Here is an 18,338-nt window from a genome sequence, read left to right on the forward strand (position 1 = left end):
GGCCGGATTAGCGGGCTTTTGTAGCCCACCTGAAGGAATTTGATTTTGTCCTTACTGTCACGTGGCATCGCTGATAAGTGATAAACATTGAGGGGCATCACATTTGTGGTTTTAAAATATTAACTGCTTAGCCTACTACGTGGGGGAATGAGTTGGGGAAAGAGCTGGGAGTGAAAGTGAGAGATCACCACCAGTTAAGAAGTCCAGGCAAGGCTTGGTGATGGCTTGGACTGAGATGGTGGCAGTGAAGATAAAGGAAAATGAAAAATTAAATTTGAAAATGAAGAGGAGTGAGTGGATTTGGGTAAATAAGAGGTAGAACCAACATGATAATAGCACGTAAAAGGGACACAGAATGCTGGATAGATGGATGGGTGGGTGAATGGACAGATGGGTGGGTGGCTACTAGTTCTTCAGTATAAATCTGACGGGCCAATCTCAACCTTTGCAAGAGGACAGAGTAATATTTAAGCTAGTTTCTGGAAGTGTTCCCCTTCCTCATGTGGGTCCCTAGTATCCCATGATTCCTCACTCATGATTTTAGTGATGGAGTTTGCTGGTCAAGGTATTACATTACTTTCCAGCGATCTTGCCAGAAAACCTTACGTGTGGTTAGGCATGCACCTGGGTGAAGGGTCGGGTGTGTGTAATAGCCTGGGAGCAAAGTGTGTAAAGAGCCAGCTTTTTTGCACGCTTGCATTGGGCGAGGTGGTGTCCTGGCTGTTTTTTTATAGGCTTACTTCAGTTAGGAGTAATCCTTAGGACTGTCCTATGAGGTTGACACCAGCACCTTGTACAAATAAGGAACCTAAAGCTTAAAGAAGGCAGGTCACTTGCTTGAGGTCACAGTGGGTCCGTGGCAGGAATGATTCGCTCCCTAACTCAGCTGTGTAGTTAAGAACCTCCTATGTCTATTCTAACTTGCTAGCCCTCCAAATTCTGATTTTCCATAGTAATTTAATGACCGAAGCTTTGAACCATAGCCCTGGACATTCACTGTTCTAGCTCATTCTTCAGTGAGACAAAGGCCCTAGAGATCCTCGTGAGCCGCTGCCGATGTAACTCAGTGATGGGCACTTTGACTCAGTTTCTTCCCTGGGGAGACTTAGCTGGGAATCCCTCAGTTGAGAAGCACTAACGATGGTAGTGAAGGAGCATTGTATGTTTCCAGTGAACCAGTTCCCTAAAGGGTAGAGGTCAAGAAAGCTGGGCTTTGAAGGTGGTCAGCTCTAAGTTCAATTCCAGCTCCAAGCTGTCTGTGAACTGGAGTTTCCTGAAGTACAAAATGGGGCTCAGCCAACCTCAGTAGTGTGTACAGGATTAGCGTCTACATGAAGCGTTTAGTCCAGATCCTTCCAAGCACGGGCTAAGTAGAGCAAAGGACAACTATTACTACCCTCATGTCTTAAGGTAAGGAGGGTTGTTTTTTTCTTTCTGGGGTAACTAGATGTTGTTGGCATTCCTCTAACAAATCTAAATGCGATTATTTGTCCTTGAGTGAGTAAAAATTAACTGTAGGTAATTACCTTAGCCTCCACAGAATGTAAGAGAAAAAAACAGATCACTATAAACCTCAGAAAAAAGGCCTTTTTCGCCAGATTTCTTGCTGTTTGTTTCTTTACCTCAGTCTCTCCTATTCAGAGCCTAATGAGCAACAAGAAGCCAGGCGGGAGGCCTGTGGACGAGGTGCTCCACAGGCCGAGCCAAAAGCCTGAGGAAAATGCTTGCCAAACGCTGATGTTTGACTAATTGGTAATGTCTGGGGAATTGGCACCAGGAGAAAAGAAAGTAACGAGGCCGGTGGATGTTGAGGAAGGAAGACAGACAGACGAGAAGCCAAGCATCGAGATTCTGGAGGAAGAGCCTGGCCAACATGGAGTTCAAGGAAGTTTGTCAAACGGTTTTGAAATGGTCAATTAAACCGCTGATGGGCAGCTGGCCTAAGTTTCCAGCATTAGCTCTAGTGGAGTTGGACCACAGGAGGGGTGAGGCAGGAGAAGAAGTGGAGTTTCAGGTGCTCCCTCTTGAGGCCAGACAACTCCATGCAACATCGGCCTGAGACCCCGTTACAGCGTTTCAGTGGCACCGAACTAGCGTGGCGCGTCGGGAGCCTAGGACCGGCCCTCTTCCGGGTTGAGCTGCTGAGGTGACTCAGACATCACATTCCCTATGCTAGTGAAGCTGGCAATGAGCAGCCTTACAGAGGAGAAAGGTTACCAGTGTGCTGTTTGCTCATCTCCAGCAGGCCACTCTATATAGCATCCGCTAACAGGTCCATTTCCAGAAGTGGGCAGCAACTTTTAACAGGTTGCACTCTCCTTAAGACAGAAGCGTAAAGACCCACTTCGCTCGGAGCCCTTCTGTGAATCTGATCTACTCAAGTCAGAATAGTCTGTCCTTCACATTCTTCAGGCATGTTCACTCTCTCATATTTTCTCTTGGTCATCGTGGTCTTTCTGAGGCAAAAAAAAAAAAAAAAGGCCAACTATGGCTCTCTCCTGCTGCAAATTGTTCAAAAGGCAGTGGGATGAGGAGTAACGAATATTAATCACAGATATTTGGAGGGTGAACGCGACAGCTCTGAAAAAATAGTTTAGCATTATTTGGTAAAGCGGAGGGTATGTATACGTAGTGACCTCTTGCTCTCTCTTAGATGTAAATGCCCTAGGTATATGTGTGTGTTTTTCTGCTAGAAAAATGTATACAGGAATGTTCTTAGCCAGTAGTATTCAAAGGAGCCAAATGCTGGAAATGATTCCATTTTCCACAGCAGTAGAATACATAAATAAAGTCAAAGCATGAAATACTATACAGCAGTGAAATTGTACAGAACTTGAGTGAATCCTAGATTGCATCCTAACAGGATTAGGTCACAGAAAAATATGTAAGTTTCCATACACACACACACACACACACACACACACACCCACACACACACACTTCAAACCATGTAAAACAAAAACTGCCTTTTCTTTATGGATGGAAATGTGGTAAAACCAAAAAACCACAGAAATGATAAACATAAAATTTAGAACAGAGTTACTTCTGAAGAATGAGAAAATAGGAAGAGAATGGGGAGTGGGGGGCGCCCAGGTGACTTCCAAGGAAGACCAGGTGTGCTTTGTCTTAAAAGTACCCAATGGAATTTGTGCGGGGGCAGGGGGTGATGGAACTCTTCTACATCTTGATCTTGGTGGTGTTTACATGACTGTATGTATTTGTTAAAACTCAGAGAACTATACACCGAAAAGGGTGAATTTTTTTAGTATGTAAATAATGGTTCCGTTGGGGCGCCTGGGTGGCGCAGTCGGTTAAGCGTCCGACTTCAGCCAGGTCACGATCTCACGGTCTGTGAGTTCGAGCCCCGCGTCAGGCTCTGGGCTGATGGCTCGGAGCCTGGAGCCTGTTTCCCGATTCTGTGTCTCCCTCTCTCTCTGCCCCTCTCCCATTCATGCTCTGTCTCTCTCTGTCCCAAAAATAAATAAAAAACGTTGAAAAAAAAAATTAAAAAAAAAAAAAATGGTTCCGTTGAAACAACACTTGTTTTTTTGTGTGTGTGTTTATTTATTTATCTTGAGAGAGGTGGGGGACAGAGAGAGAGGGAGAGAGAGAATCCCAAGCAGGCTCTGCCCTGTCAGCATGGAGCCTGACACAGGGCTCAATCCACAAACCGTGAGATCAAGACCTGAGCCAAGGTCAAGAGTTGAACACTTAACCGACTGAACCTCCCACGTACCCCAAAAACACCACTTGTTAAAGAAAAGTGTATGGTAGGCACAAGGTATGTTTATTATATTGTGATTTTTTTATACTTCATATGGAATTTGTATTGTTTTATAATCTACCCAAAAGTAATTTTTAAATGTTTACTTATTTTTTGGAGAGAATGTGAGCAGGGGAGGGGCAGAGGGGGAGAGAGAGAGAGAGAAGCAAGCAGGCTCTGCACCATCAGCACAGAGCCGGATGCGGGGCTCAAACCCACAAACTGTGAGATCACGACCTGAGCCTAGGTCAAGAGTCTGATGCTCAATCGACTGAGCCACCCAGGCGCCGCCCCCCGCAAAGCAATTTTTGAAACCCCTCAGGTGTTTGCCATTTTCCTCAGGTTAGCCTTACGCTGTTACAGTGAGTGACCAGTAGTCCCTTCATGTCTCCCCCCACCCTGCTTGCCTGTGCTGCCCTCGTTCCCTCCACGCTGGGCAAACCCATGTGCCCACACAGTCCTCCTTGTCCTCGCACAGTGCTGACCTTGCTGGCTTGTAGTCATCTGTGGATTGCTCTGTCTCTCCCTAAACTAGGAGCTGCCTCCGTATTATCTACCCCATCAACCCCCCAGTTCTAGCACATGGTCTCATCCGTAACAGGAATTCAAAGATTTGTGCAGTTTTGTCAAGATACAGGCCTCCCCTTCGATTCTGTACAGGGCAATGGGAAGAAATGTGTGGGGGATGAAAACGATACGTGGTGATATTTCCTTCAGAGTTGCCAGCTCTATAGGGCATGTGGTATTTTGGTTTCCTCTGGCCCTCACATGACCACAAGTGTAGTCACTTAAAACAAATGTATTATCTTTTATTTCTGGAAGTCTGAAGTCTGAAACGAGTTTCAGCTCAAATCAAGGTGTCAGCAGGGTTGAGTTCCTCTCTGGAGGCTCCAGGGGACAATCCATTTCCTTGTGTTTCCTGCTCTTAGAGGCTGCCTGCCTTTCTTGACTTGCGGTCCTTTTCCATCTTTAAAGCCAGCAAAGGCTGGTGGTGCCTCTCTCACACTGTGTGCATCACTCTGGGGCTAACTCTTCTGGCCCCTCTTCCATATTTAAAGACTCTTGTGATTGGTCCACCTGGATTATCCAGGCTAATCTCCTTATTGGAAGGTCAGCTGATTAGCGTCCTTAATCCCATCTGCAACCTTAATTCCTGCCCTCCCCCCCCTTTGTGTAATTTTGTACATTCACACATTCTGCAGATTAGGATGTAGACATTCTAGGGAGTTTGGCGGGGAGCGGTATTGTCCCCAGCACGTGTAGTAAAGAACTGATGAAATTGTCCACTGAAATTTAAGAGAGCGACAGCATCTAGCAAAGCGTCTGCTTCCTGGTTTCAGGATGTCATCGGACTTACGTTTTAGTTTGTGCACCCCAGAATCACACCCAGAGGATGTGAGTGCATAAGCTTGGTTTTTTTGGTTTTGTTTTTCGATAATCCCCGGAAACACTGATGGGAAGTGAAGGGAGATAGGGAGGAGAAGACAGCAGTAAAGAGTGTGTTATCAAGGTACTTGCCATGCGTGCAGTGGGATGTAATCTGGGAACTGGGAGGCAGTGGGGAGCGTGAGCTTCAGAGTTACCCCTCAAAAAGCATTCGTTTTTGGCACGAGGCTGCTCTTGGGGGAATTTAACTCCCAGGACCTACGGACCATGTACACTCCAGGCCAAAGACAGCCCTCAGGCAAAGTGCTGGCAGTTGAAAGTTGGGTGAGAATACACTGAAAAAGTCAAGGCCAAGGGAATATTCATATATATATATATATATATATAGATAGATAGATAGATAGATAGATATATGTATATATATATATATACACACACACACACATACATATCATATATATATAATCTCATGTATATAATATCATATACATGTATATGAATGTTATATATATATGAATATCATATATATATATATATATATATATATATATATATATATATATATTAGGGGGTACTGGCAATGTCTGTTACAACTTCCATTGGCATTTGGAAATCTGAATGTAGTAAAATCAAGATGCTGAGTAACTAAATGGGTTCCTTGAGTGGTAGTTCATCAACTTTCCAACTTGTTTTCTGAAAGATGATACAGAGAAGTCCCAAGGCTCCTTGCTGGAAAGTCCCCAGCCTACCCCTGCTTCAACCAGAGGCGCTCCTGTTTTCTGTTTTCTATGTTGATAGATTTTGTTTGAGAGAAAGAAAAGATACAGACACTTAAAGAGAAAGAGAGAGAGAGAGAGAAAGAGGAACAAAGAACCAAAAACAAAGAAAGAAAAGAGAAAAGAAAAGAGAAAAGAAAACCACATTCTTGACCTACAAATTATAAAAATTGTGTGTCAGGAATCTTTTCTGCCAGGTAGGAATTTGGGGAGCAAAGAAGAGCTCGATTTAATTTCCCTCAGGGTCTTTGCTGAAGGGACAAGAACAGAAATCTGGATTCAGTTTTGTTGGTAAAAATAATCTTTCCACCAAAAAAAAAAAAAAATGTAAAAAGCGACATTGTTCACCATCTTTGGACTTAATTCATTTTAACAGAGGCTGGGAGGTAGGAGTGAGGAGGGGAGATTTTGAGCTGTTTAGTTTTAATGAAATGTTTAAGGCTGAAATAATGGTTCTATATAGCTTTTGACATAATTTATTCTATTTTGTGTCAATTTGCCTGAAGAGTGTAATGTTGCAGGGTGGGGGATGGGGAGCAGCAAAGGGGCTCTCGCCGAGCCGTGGATTATAATTTACATCTAGAAAGTCTACATATTCCATAATTATGGTGTGCTATGAATTAGTAGAGTAATATTGAATATCTCCAAACCCCTTATTATGGCTTCTCACTTGAAATATGTTTTCAATATACATTTATTCAGCAGTGCTTAAACATGGCAAGTCGTAAACACACGCTTTTTAAATCATGTGGCTACATTTTCTTCCTGCTTAAATGTAAGATCAGATGTTATTAACAGCAGAGGGGGGGCAGAACCAGGAGAGAGGAGCTGTTAAAAAACAAATAGCATTTTTTATTTTAAAAGAAATGTCTCCTGTTTATGATACTCTTTCCCCACGGCAAAAGAGGAAAGAGTGCTTAGAGGCTTTTGGTAGTTTCTCTGGTGATGATTTATTTTATTTTTGTGGCACTTTACCTTCTAAGAGCAATATATGTTTGAAATCTGCCATATATTACACGAATACGCTTGACCAACCGATTTGGTTAGTAGTGCTCTCTGGCTAAGGTCCAGGAAGAAGCACTAATGATCCAGCTCTCAGATGATTAAGAACATGGTCCAAATGGCTGAAGCCCTGAAGAGGCTTCCTATAACTGTCTCTGAAGTGAGAATTTAGCTTCATTCTTGTGGCAAGTGGCCCAGGCACTGAGCCACAAGATGAGGGAATTCCACCCAGGGAACACAATTAAGTATTTTTGGAAAGAGCCATTGCTCTCCAGGACATTTAAAATTCGCTTTAGAGGCTAACCTCTCCATGTTTGGCACTCCTGAATGTGCTTATTTGAGTCCTATGCTTGCAATTTCAGCATGCTGACACCAGGGGGCAGGCAGTCCTGAGGTCATGCCACATTTCCTATTCAAACACAGCTAGGCTCCCTTCAGTGTAGCTATGAGTTGAAAGGTATTGAGGAATCAAAAGAGAGTTCTTTAGGAAAAAATCAACACTTGCTAAAAACACTACAGAGGTCACCCCCACTTTTAAATCTAACACATTCATTGTAAAGGCCATGAGAATGTGCGCTAATGAAAAGCTTTACCTATTTTTAGAAATATACTGAACTTAATTATAATGTGGTCTTACAGGGGAAATATTACTGTGTTTATGTAAACACAATATTTTCTCGACCACAGTTGAACAAGCTGTATCAAGTTTTGGATAGATGGTTATATTTTAATAACCTTGAATAAGAGATTTCGTAGATAAAATAAATATATTGGTGTCAGGAAATAATAGAATATAGAAAGATTATAATAGTACTAAAGGAAATCTAAAACATAAAAATAAATGGCCAAACTTAACGTCTAATGAATTGCCTGGCTTGTTATTTCACAAGAGGATCAAAGTATTATTTTACATTTTGTGCTTTTGGTTTTCCATGGGCGGTACAAGCATATAGAATGTGGGTTAATGTTTGAATATATTTTATCAATGAGGAGGAGAGGAGAGATTGCATTCATATGCCAGCAAATAAAATAAGTACTCGCTGGGGTGCCTGGGTGGCTCAGTTGTTTGAACATCTGACTCTTGATTTCAGCTCAGGTCATGATCTCACGGTTTCGAGTTTGATCTCTGCATCGTGCTCTGCACTGACAGCATGGAGCCTGTTTGGGATTACCTCTCTCCTTCTCTCCCACTCAGTGTGCTCTCTCTCTGTCTCTCTCTCTCCGTCTCTCAAAAGAGGTAAATAAACTTAAAAATAAATAGGTGCACCTGGGTTGCTCAGTCAGTAGAGCGTCCAACTTCAGCTCAGGTCATGATCTCACTGTTTGTAAGTTTGGGCCCCGCATCGGGCTCTGTGCTGACAGCTCAGAACCTGGAGCCTGCTTCAGATTCTGTGTCTCCCTCTCTGTTTGCCCCTCCCTGGCTTGCTCTCTCTGTCTCTCTCTCTCTGTCTCTCTCTCTCTCTCCCTCTCCCAAGAATAAATAAAAGCATTAAAAAAAACTTAGATACATAAAATAAGTACTTACTTTACAAATGCTATATCCAGGTTTCTACTTGGTCAGTTTGATATTGCTCAATCTTGGCAGAAATCATAAAATGATCTGGTAGAAGGAGCAAAAAATAACCCATAGGACTTGATGAGTACTAAATGAATAAAGAAAACCAATGACCAAGTTTAGGTTAAAAGGAGGGACTGTCTTCTTTAACAGTTATTAAGTTATATAATCAAGTGCATGATTTAAAGAAATATAAACTCATGGGCAAAATTTAATATGATCCTTCCTAACACTTTAACTCTTTGGAAGTAATCTTAAATTGAACATTGGTTTTGTCTCTCTTTATTTTTACTTTTTAAATGTCTGCTTATTTATTTTGAGAGCGAGCAAGTAGGGGAGGGGCAGAGAGAGAGGGAGGGAGAGAATCCCTGAGCCGAAGTCAAGGGTTGGATTCTTAACTGACTGAGTCACCCAGGCACCCAGCTTTTCTCTTTTGTGGTAGGGACGCTGATTCCCGCTAAGCCTCCCAGTGCCCTTCGAGGGCTTCTCACAGATCCACCGTGGAAGTCCTTCCTCACATCTTCCGTGTATCTTAATTTAAGAAATACTTTTTGGGCGCCTGGGTGGCTCAGTTGGTTAAGCGTCCGACTTCAGCTCAGGTCATGATCTCACAGTTTATGGGTTCAAGCCCCACATCAACTCTGTGCTGACAGCTTGGAGTCTGGAGCTTGCTTTGGATTCTGTATCTCCCTCTCTCTCTGTGCCCTACCCCGCTTGCATGCTGTGTCTTTCTGTCTCTCAAAAAGGAATATGTCCAAAAATTTAAAAAACAAACGAAATCATTTTACCATGTGCTACTTGAAGGCCCCAGATGATGTTTAACTCAGCTCTAACTTCTTGTAGTGTTAAGCATTCAGTGTATCCTTTTATAACCAATGGTCAGAAAGCAAGAACATTGTGGGTGTGGACTTCGAAATGAATCAGAAACCAAGCGTTACCATGAGCCGGCCATAAAACTTGGAGCAAATAACCAAAGCATTTGTAACATTAGAGTAATAATAGTACCTACTCCCAGGGTGGAGAAGGTTGGGTGGGAACCTGTGAACAGTGGGTAGGTTCTCTGTATTTGATTTAACTCAACTCAATAAGTGTTACTTATTGTTACTGTTACTATTATTATTTATAATAATGGGTCTTTACTTCAGTTTCCGAATCTGAGTATTCTGGGTTCTTAAACCTGTTTTTATACTGTAAGTAAAAGCAGAGAACAGTCCCTGCTTCACAGATCCTGTGGCAATAGAACATGAGCTTTTCCGCATCTCCCCCCTTTCCATTAAGTGTCTGAGTATAAGCACACATGCAGTGTCCTTAGCAGTGATTTTCCTGGGTCCCTCTGGCATCATCTTCACTAAACACAGCCGTCTGGATACCGACTTTTTCTTGTCAGAGAATATGCTGCTTTTCAGAGAAAATGTTACCCATAAACGCATCTAGCCATGTTTCAAGTTTGCATTTTGTTTTAGGTAATGAGTGGATCATTTGTTTTTAATTGGAGTATAATTGACATTCAATGTGACGTTAGTTTCAGGTAAACAACACAGTGATTTGACAATTCTGTACATTACTCACTGCTCACCATGATAAATATAGTCACCATACGTTATTGCAATATTATTAACTATATTCCCTATGCTGTACTTTTCATCTCCCTGACTTGTTTATTTTATAACTAGAGGTTTGTACCTCTTAATTTCCATGATCTATTTTGCCCCTGCCCCCCCCCCCATCCATTTCCTCTCTGGCAACGACCAATCTGTTCTTTGTATTTAACAGTCTATTTTTTGTTCATTTGTTTTCTAGATTCCACATATAAGTGAAATCATACGGTATTTGTCTTTCTCTGTCTGACTTATTTCACTTAGCCTAATACCTTTTAGGTCCATCTATGCTGTTACAAATGATAAGATTTCAATCTTTTTTATGGCCGAGTAATATTCCATTGTATATATACCACATCTTCTTTATCCATTCATCTGTGGCTGGACACTTGGCTTGCTTCCATATGTTGGCTGTTGTAAATAACGTTGCAGTAAACACAGGGGTGCATTTATCTCTTTGGAGTCGTGTTTTAATTTTCTTTGGGTAAATACTCAGCAGTGGAATTACTGGAACATATGGCATTTCTATTTTTAATTTTTTGAGGAACCCCCATACTGTTTTCCACAATGGCTGTACCAGTTTCCATCCCCACCCACAGTGCTCGAGGGTGTTTTTCTCTCCACTTCCTTGCCAACACTTGTTATCTCTTGTCTTTTTGATAATAGCCGTTCGGACAGGTGTAAGGTGGTGCGCTATTGTGGTTATGATTCACGCTTCCCTGATTGTTAATGACGATAAGCATCTTTTTTATGTATTTGTTACCCGTCTGCATGCCTTCTTTGGAAAAATGTCTATTCAGTTCCACCCATTTTTTTAATTGGATTTTTTTTGCTGTTGATTCATAGGAGTTCTTTTTTTTTTAATTTGTTTTTAATGTTTATTTATTTTTGAGAGAGACAGAGACAGAATGTGAGTGGGTTAGGGGCAGAGAGAGAGGGAGACACAGAATCGGAAGCAGGCTCCAGGCTCTGAGCTGTCAGCACAGAGCCCGACGTGAGGCTCGAACTCACGAGCTGTGAGATCATGACCTGAGCTGAAGTCAGACGCTCAATCGACTGAGCCACCCAGCCGCCCCATAGGAGTTCTTTATATATTTTGGATGTTAATCCCTTTCCGATAATACCATTTGCAAATATCCTCTCCTACTCAGTAGGTTGCCTTTCTGTTTTGTTGATTGTTTCCTTTGCTGTGCAGAAGCTTTTTGTTTTGATGCAGTCCCAGTAGTTTATTTTTGCTTTTGTTTCCATTGTCTGAAGACACATATCCATAAATACGTTGCTAAGGCTAATATCCAAGAGACTACCGCCAGTGTCTTATTTTAGGGGTTTTATGATTTCGTGTCCCACATTTAGGCCTTTCATCCATTTTGAGTTTATTTTTGTATATGGTGTAATAAAGTGCTCTAGTTTCAGGGCACCTGGATGGCTCAGTCAGTTGACTGTCCGACTTCAGCTCAGGTCATGATCTCACTGCTAGTGGGTTCAAGCCCCGCATCAGGCTCTGTGCTTACAACTCAGAGCTTGGAGCCTGCTTCAGATTCTTTGTCTCCCTCTCTCTCTGCCCTCTCCTGCTCATACTCTGTCTGTCTCTCTCTCTCTCAAAAATAAATAAATAAATAAATAAATAAATATTAAAAAATTAAAAAAAAAAAACAAAGTTCTAGTTTCTAGTTTTTTCAGCACCATTTATTGAAGATTGTCTTTTTCCCCAGTGTATATTCTTGCCTCTTTGTTGTGGATTAATTGACCAAATAGTTGTGTGTGTATTTCTTGGTTCTCTATTCAGTTCTCTTGATCCATGTGTCTGTTTTTGTGCCAGTACCATACTGTTTTGATTACTGTAGCTTTGTAGTATATCTTGAAATCTGGGTTTGTGAAGCCTCCAGCTTTGTTCTACTTTCTCAAGATTGCTTTTGCTGAGTGGATCATCTTTAAAAGGACTGGCGGGTATAGGACCGCCAGTGCACTGAAGCCTTGAAGAAGTTCCTTCTCCTGCTGAGCTGGGGTGAGTAGGGGCCTGCTTAGCCCCTCCAAAGACTCCTCCATGAGGGCCCAGCCGTCTTACTCTGAAGCATGAACCATCCTCTCTATGCTGGCCAATAACGTGAATGAAATGATCAAAATGTAGCTGTGGCGGTGGGAGAAAGAAAATCCGAGCAGGTTAGATTTATTGTATTAACCATACAGAGTAGGGGGAGGAGAAAATAATCAGATTTCTTTCCCAGTGGAAGAGAAAAAGTAAGGATGCAGGCTGGGTTTTAATTTAGCCACTAGTTGGGCCAGCTGAATGTTCTGTTGGTTACTAAATTTCTCAGGGCTTTGGGTCAGTAACGTTAGCTCTCGGTCCTCCTTTTTGTTTCTCTGTCAATGAGTATTGCTGGGTTCTGAATTAGAGATCTCTTGGTTGAGGTCCATGGTCACTTGCTTGGGGTGATGTCAGCGAGGAGAGTATTATTTGGTGATTAACTAGCTTTAGCTCCTGTCTCTACCACCTACTGGCCATGTGATCTTGGGCAAAAAACCTCTCCAGGCCTCAGTGTCCTTATCTCTATAACAGGAGGGGATAGGGATTCCTATGGCATTAGGTTGCTCTGCAAATTATAGGAATTTCTATGTAGGGTGCTGGGCCCTGAGGAAGCCTCTGTAAATGTTCAGCCGAAGTGAAGAGACAGTCAGAGATCATGATGGTGATGCCAGGGGTCCCCAATCCACCCTTACTCCCACTACACAAATTTTTTTTTTTCCTATCTGCTATTTCACTCATGTTAAGGCCGATGAGATCACAAAAGAGCATATACTCTCATTTGAAGGGCATGAGGCTAGAAAGAGTGGTCAAGTGTCTTTTCTAAAGTCACACGGCTGGTTAGGAACAAAGCCAGGCCTAAAACCGTGGTCTACAAAATACCACTCTTGTGCAAATCACATCTGCCATGCCAGATTCCCACCGGAAGAAGGCATTTTAAAGTGTAAATGCCCAAGAAGACTTAACAGGTCCAGTTTCTTCAAGACTGAAGCGGAAATTAGATTATACCCATTCATATCCACCGCATTGATGACTTATAGAAAAGCCCATGGGGGGAGAGAGAGAGACGGAATGGAATTGAGACGTTTCGAGGAGGAATGATGTTCCAAGCCAAACCATTCCTCACAAAGTGGAGTGCAAAACTAGGTAACGTGCGGTTTCAAGAAAAACACTGAGGTTTTTTTTTTTTTTTTTTTTTTTTAATCTTTAGGCTCTGGCGAATATGGGGAATTTAGTTTGGTACAGCTAAAAAAAGGTGAAGTGCTGTGAAAAATAAAATGCAGATGTCCTGCTGTTCTGAGCCAACGCGGCTGGGTATTTCTGGAAGAAACAGTATCTCAGAAATTTATTGGTGGCTGGAGGCAGGAAGGGTGAGGTTGCTGAGATAAATGGGGGCGGGGGGGGGGGGGCGAAGGGACCTGTCCGCGGGAGTTTCATTAGCTGCTGGGGGGAGGGGGGTGCATCACCATGAGGCAAGAACTTTTGTAACCCTAGAAAAAGAAAGTTGGGGAGTTTTCCGGTGACATTTTGGATTGAGAAAGAAAAGAAACCCACATTTTGCTGAGCAAGATGGCCAGTCCAGTTCAGAGAATTGAGTAAGAGATGAAATTCCCAGAATCACAGGAAAAACTAGTCTAGGACTTCCCTGGGGAGCACCCAGATCAAACACTGACCCGAGGGATCTCCTGCAGTTCGCTGACGGGGGCGCCTGCTGCAGTTGGAGGCTTGGAACTGAGTCCAGAAAAGACCCCAAACCCGCAGGGACCCAGGGAGTTGAAAGTGCGGTTTGGCCCTAGTGGAAAAGAAAGGAGGTTGGTCAAGAGAGGTCTGCTAATAGAAAGGCGGCTGAAAACAAGAAGCATCTGGAAAGGGCCATCGAATGCTTTAAACTCATGCCAAGCTAATTGAGTAATGTGAGTGCATGTTCTTGTAAATTATTTCAACTGTATATAGTTCTTCCCCTGAGATTGCCTTACCCTGCAGTTCGAGATTGGTTGTGTGTTTGAATAGACTCTGCACGGGCTGTTGCTGCCTATGTGCACGCATGGTTTATAGATTATAGTCTGCGTTCCCCGTACTGTGCACTGATGGGCTGGGTTCTCACAACGCATTGTTTAAGGTGGCAGATAGTATAATTCCCATATTGCAGGTGTCCAAACTGAGGCTCTCGCGGGGCTGTTGGGCTGTGGTGCTCTTAGTTCCTTACCCCACGCTGCCGTGTGTCCTGAAAATGCTGTGGGGGGAGGGGAACACACAGACAAGGGTGCATTTCTGAACTCTTTCGATAGGAGGCTCTCCTCCTTTGGCCAGCCTTGGATGGCAGTGTCTTTTCACTTAGGAATCCCTGGATTCCTTCTTCGGGAAAGCCTGGTAGAGACCCCTTCAGTTCTTAAACCTGGGGATGAGAGTTCTAACTATAATCACCATGAAGAATCTTACTGTTCTTTACACAGGACCTTCTCCCATCCCTGCTGCCTGGTGTCCTACCCCTTCTGCTCTCCTCACGGACAGCTCCCCAGATGTCCGCCAGCCTACTGTGCTTCCGCATGGAAGTCAGAGAATCTAGGTCAGTTTATCCAAGTAGAAAGTGTGATTTTATTGAGTTAACTCTGCAAACTGCTGCCTCAGTGCTTTATAGAAACAAAGTCCCTTGTGTCCAGGGCATTTTCTCTGGAAGTTTTCAGAGGCCTCCAAGTAATCACTTAGACTTAAAATCAAACAATGAAAACCCTTCTTTTTTTAGAAACGGTGTTTCCCGGTAACACATGTCTCTCTCTCTAACTGTTTTGTCAGACACTAAATCAGTTCAGCCTTTTGGGTGGTGGAAAGGCTGTAAGTGAAATTGCTAGGACTACTGCATCAATGTCCAGAAAGATCGGAGTGCACCTTACAGAATGGGAGACTGAGACCCGTTTCTCGATGACGCAATGTCCTTATTATTCCCGTAACTTGACCCGGTAGATATCATTAAGCCCAAACCGGTCATCAAATGAGAAAGGGAGCCTTTTGGTTGCTAAACATTGTTTTGAATTCTATCTTCTCATCGGGAATGAATGTCTTTATAATTGCGGGCTTTTAATATCTCTTTAAAAGTTTGTTCATTTATTTTGAAAGAGAGAAAGAGAGAGCCGGGGAAAGGCAGAAAGAGAGGGGGAGAGAGGGAATCCCAAGAAACCTCCACACTGTCAGCGCAGAGCCCGACACGGGGCTTGATCTCACAAACCGTGAGATCATGACCTGAGCCGACATCAAGAGTCGGGCACTTAACGGACTGAGCCACGCAGACACCCCCTGGTTTTTTTAATGTCTTAACACTGTAGTCATGCTCTTTTATAATAATACTTTCCAACATTTTAGAGTAGCGTCACTCAAAGTGTGGCCTGTAGACCAGAGCCAGTCCACAAATACTGTTACCAGACCCGGTAAGATAGGCACAGAAATTCAGAACAGGCATGTAGAAACTTTTAGCAGCGTGCTCACACCGTATCATCCAAGCAGCATTTCGTTTTTCTAGCAATTTCTCTGTTGTTTTATCTTATTAAAGGATTTATCGTAGATTAGAAATGGGCCCCCTCCCCCCACCCACACACACAGAATTCTGGTCCTTCCCCCAAAGATAGTTTGAGAAGAACCATTGTTAAGACATCCAGCATCTCATTTGAATGCTGCCTACAGTTTTATGAGGGAGATCAGCGTTGCACGTTAAGGTCCATCTTACGGATAAATAAAGCCAGGCTCAGAGAGGTCAAAACACGTGGCCTCGCTCATGTGTGGTATTGTGATCCGGTTCTTCGTACCCGGAGCCAGCAGTTGACGAAGGTATCACTCTGCTGATCACAGACAAGGTAGAGCAGGGTCATCTGCGAACACTGTTGCCTAAGCCCTTTTTTTCGAGGAGGCATCTCTGTGTACGACTGACCTTGAATGATCTATGAACAGATAACCTTTGATAACATTGGAGTTCTCCTAATTCAGAAAACAGTTACGCACCTACAGGCTGGCTAATTTCCTGTGCTTTGCAAAGTGGTCAGAAGATAGTAACTGCTAAGAAGCTCGAGGTTTGGAGGAGCACCTAGGGGACCCTGCAGCCCCTTGGCATTGACCTCTTGACGGCACCTGGGACAGCCCTGCGCCGCGGGAGGAATGTGCCAGGCTAGAAAGCATGCGGTTGGGAGAATCAGGGACAGCTACAAAGTCCTTCCTCATGTCCTGGCCACCCCTTCTCTGTTTTGCCTGTTGGCCCGAGATCTACCTCCTCAAGATACTAAGAATGAGGCCCAATATTTACTTGTAGGCGTGGTGCCACTCCTGAACCATCTTCTTCCACCCAAGGCAAAACTCCCTAGTTTATTGAAGGATTCCTTGGTTGGCAGGACTTCAAAAATACCCCACCCCAGCCTCCTCATCCTAGCCACGCCCTGCATTCTCTTTAGTCAATGTCCATCCTTAAGTGGGGAGTCCCCCCACCCCAAAGCTGAACCTGGCATGCCAAAGGGGGTCTGTTGAGATTATGGGAAAGGATCATTTTCTTTGGTCCACACACGATTTCATAGAACGTAGTCTGCATGACCTGTTTTGCAGTCACATCCTACTGCTGTGTTGTAACAAGATAAAGATCCTATGTCTTTTTGACGTGAACATCCGCATTTGGCTAGTAGTTATTCTCTTTGTTGGATTTACTAATTTATTGATGAATGTATTAATCGATGGATTCCTTTCTTCACCCATCATCCAGGCCAGCCAACCAGTGGAATTCTAGAATACTTGCTTTCGGATTTTAATCCTATCATTTATTTTGGGACAAACTACTGCTCAGTGGAAGGAGAGCAGTTTTAGGCCTTCTAATCCTCCTGGTTATTTTGGTTCAGAATCCCAGTGTCTGGGTAGGCATCAGCCTCTGGTCCACACCTCGGGGTATGGTTAGCCAAGTAACAAAATTCCAGCTAGCTGCTGAGCTGAGTTTATCAGTGAGCTCCCCAGGTGGACTCTCCATTGGTTTTAGCTGCCTCCCTCATCCTCCTTCCCTTTTAGAATCACTGTTCAAGGAGGTCTCTTTGCTGTGACCTTTGTGACCTCTGTTTCCGTAACATCCAGGTGTTGCCTCTGGTCGTACCCAGCGTCCCAGCCTCTGATGGCCTGGTCACTGCATCTGGGGACCATGCCAGAAACTGTATGTGGGTTGCCTCAGGGGGTCCAGAGTTGGAAGAGGAGTAGGAAGGAGACTATTTCACATGTTATAATAAGCTTATATGACTTCTGAAATTAAGAAGAGTAATAGAAAAGATGAAAGAAAAAAGAAATCAGCCCTCCTTGCTTGTTGGCTAGAGTTCAGTCCATAGTAGAACCCTCCTCTCTCAGTGGCCACCTGACTTACTCATGACCCACTCTTTTCCTGACTCCTCACATTCTGCCCTATACCCTCTACAGAGGCAATAAATGCTTCTCTCAAGTTTACTCAGCAAATTTCGGCCCATGGGCCAAAGTGGGTGGATCACCGTTTTTGTAAATAAAGTTTTATTGGAACACAGCCATGCGCATTTGTTGATACTGATTGCCTATGGCTGCCATCCCAGTACAACCACAGAACTGAGGAGTGGTGACAGAGACAGTTCACAAAACCTGAAATATTACTCTCTGGTCCTTTCCAAACTCAGTGTGCTGACCCCTGTTCTATGTTAATAAATGCATCCATCTAGGGGCGCCTGGGTGGCTGAGTCGGATAAACGTTAGAGTTTGGCCCAGGTCATGATCTCACGGTTCATGAATTTGAGTCCCACGTCAGACTCTGTGCTAACAGCTCAGAGCCTGGAGCCTGCCTGCTTTGGATTCTGTGTCTCCCTCTCTCTCTGCCCCTCCCCCATGCGCGCTCGCTCACGCGCTCTCTCTCTCTCTCTCTCTCTCAAAAATAAATAAACACTAAAAATAAACAAATAAATGCATCGATCTAGCTACTCTGATGGTCCTGATTCCCTGCCCACTCTCCTCAGACTTTCCACTACCTTGGCTCTCAGGACCCACGTTCCTGATGTTTCTTCCCCCAGCCCCTGTGACAATGAATCCTCATTATCCTTTGCTGCTCACTCTGGCCACCTTTTCTGTCTTCCACACTGATCTTTACGCTTCAACCATAAGCATATACGAGGGCATGGTTTTTTGTCTTCTTGTTCACTTCTGTCTCCCTGGTGCCTAGAACAGTGCCTGGTACATGTGTAGTGACCAGATGAGTGACCCTAAC

At 43.6% G+C, this 18,338-nt stretch overlaps 1 protein-coding gene across 7 annotated transcripts in view; it reads left to right on the forward strand.

Annotated features, from left to right (window-relative positions):
* RARB (retinoic acid receptor beta) overlaps positions 1 to 18,338 on the forward strand; it is a 530,011-nt gene that overhangs the window by 452,954 nt on the left and 58,719 nt on the right. Inside the window, exon 1 of one of the 7 annotated variants that reach the window (XM_053903865.1) lies at positions 14,405 to 14,669. The exons of the other annotated variants lie outside the window; for them this stretch is intronic. Within the exon in view, the coding sequence (XP_053759840.1) occupies positions 14,420 to 14,669 (250 nt within the window). The 5' untranslated portion in view covers positions 14,405 to 14,419. Of the gene's footprint in view, positions 1 to 14,404; positions 14,670 to 18,338 lie in introns of those variants that run through there. 7 annotated transcript variants of the gene reach the window in all.

This window comes from Panthera pardus, unplaced genomic scaffold (genome assembly GCF_024362965.1).
Source record: "Panthera pardus isolate Hobbes unplaced genomic scaffold, ASM2436296v1 HiC_scaffold_16, whole genome shotgun sequence".
NCBI classification, from domain to species: Eukaryota; Metazoa; Chordata; class Mammalia; order Carnivora; family Felidae; genus Panthera; species Panthera pardus.